General features: G+C 50.8%; 1 protein-coding gene across 1 annotated transcript in view; it reads right to left on the bottom strand.

Moving 5' to 3' along the window:
- CRIPT (cysteine-rich PDZ-binding protein) overlaps positions 1-1,179 on the bottom strand; it is a gene marked incomplete at its 5' end in the record, with an annotated part of 2,278 nt that extends 1,099 nt beyond the window's left edge. Inside the window, 2 exons of the mRNA XM_010131704.1 lie at positions 389-492; positions 1,125-1,179. Coding sequence (XP_010130006.1) covers positions 389-492; positions 1,125-1,179 — 159 coding nt within the window. The remainder of the gene's footprint in view (positions 1-388; positions 493-1,124) is intronic.
- Between the last annotated feature and the right edge of the window lie 253 nt (positions 1,180-1,432).

Genomic DNA, 1,432 nt, shown 5'->3' with positions numbered 1-1,432 from the left:
GGCATTCGTAACGTAACTGAGTTCATGTTGGGGGTTTTCCCCTCCAGGAATTACGAGGTTTTGTGGTGTGTTGTTATGGGGCTTTGTCTGAGAGCACTCCTTAGAGTTTTAGATTTAACTGTCATAAAAAGGGGAGAAGGGAGCAGGGGAGGGACTGCAGCAAGCCACTGAGTTCCACAAAACCTCTTCTTTGTGGTGGTCTCTGACTCTGTGACTGTGCCCCCTGTAGGAGCCTGTCTCCGTCTGCTCTTCTCTTCCTGTTAGCAGCTGGAGACAGCAATTAAATCTCATCTCGCCTTCTCTCTGCAGGGCAAAATGAGTTCAAGGGTTCCACTTGCTCTCTAATCTCCAGGCAAACGGGGGTAGTTTGGGACTCGGTGACACTCACCTTTCTTGTAGGCACATCCCTGGCAGTAGTGAGACCCCGGCTGGTGGACAGAGCTCTTGCAGATCCGACAGATTGCAAACTTGTTCTTTCCGTAGGGATCGAACCTGGGAAAAGGGAAAGTGTTTCATTTACACACCTTGAAATAAAGCATTCCCTCTGCCTCACCCGAAAAAGCCTAAGCCAGAGAGCCCAGCCAGAAACTCCAGCAAACACCGTGACTCAGAACAGGGACACACGAGGTTTGTTTCTAACAGGCTGCAGAAACGCTCCCACCTTCCCCGTTATGAGAGTTCTGGCAGTACAGACAGAGTTAAAAAAGGCAGAACTAGAAGCACCTTTTTTTATGGAGCTCCTGGACTATTCTGACCGTAAGCACCTCCCAGCAGCACCCTGCCCAGTCGCAGAACAAAGTCCCCCGGGCATTACGAGATGTCCCAGCTCACAAACACGCCTGCCCGCTCCCCTCCCAGCACAGGGGCCACCCCAGCAGCCTCAGTGAGAGCTGAAGCCAAGCAGCTGCCCACGTTCTGTGGATCGGCAGAGGGCACCCAGGAGGTACGCAAGGAGATACTTTTACCGACTAATCAAATGCCACGATTCCCTCCAAAAATAGTTATTTAAAAAAAAAAAAAATTGCATGTTGGACAAGTTTTGAGCAGTTGCCCAGATATGCAGGCAACAGGCCTCGGCTACAGCAAACTGGCTTTTCCAGCTAAAACCAGCATTAAACACCAACCTGGCCTTCTTGGAGGTCAGTGCCTTGTTCTCATTTAACTTGCGGCCACCGCTTTCTGCAAACAGAATAAAACCATAAACCAATAAATTGCCCCTTCCAAGCATACTCACAAAAAAGCTTCGTTTCCAGCTTTCACACACATGCAAATAAAGCCACAGAGAGAGCCAGAACATAAAGCACAGGAGAGAGAATACTCCAGGGGTTTAGAACACAGTGCGCTGAGCAGCGGCTGAGGGACCCGGGGGGGCTGAGCCTGGAGCAAAGGAGGCTCCGGGGAGACCTTCTGGCTCTGACAACTCCCTGACAGG

Source organism: Buceros rhinoceros, unplaced genomic scaffold (genome assembly GCF_000710305.1).
Source record: "Buceros rhinoceros silvestris isolate BGI_N320 unplaced genomic scaffold, ASM71030v1 scaffold32012, whole genome shotgun sequence".
Lineage (NCBI taxonomy): Eukaryota > Metazoa > Chordata > Aves > Bucerotiformes > Bucerotidae > Buceros > Buceros rhinoceros.
This window is presented reverse-complemented; position numbering and strand designations above follow the sequence as displayed.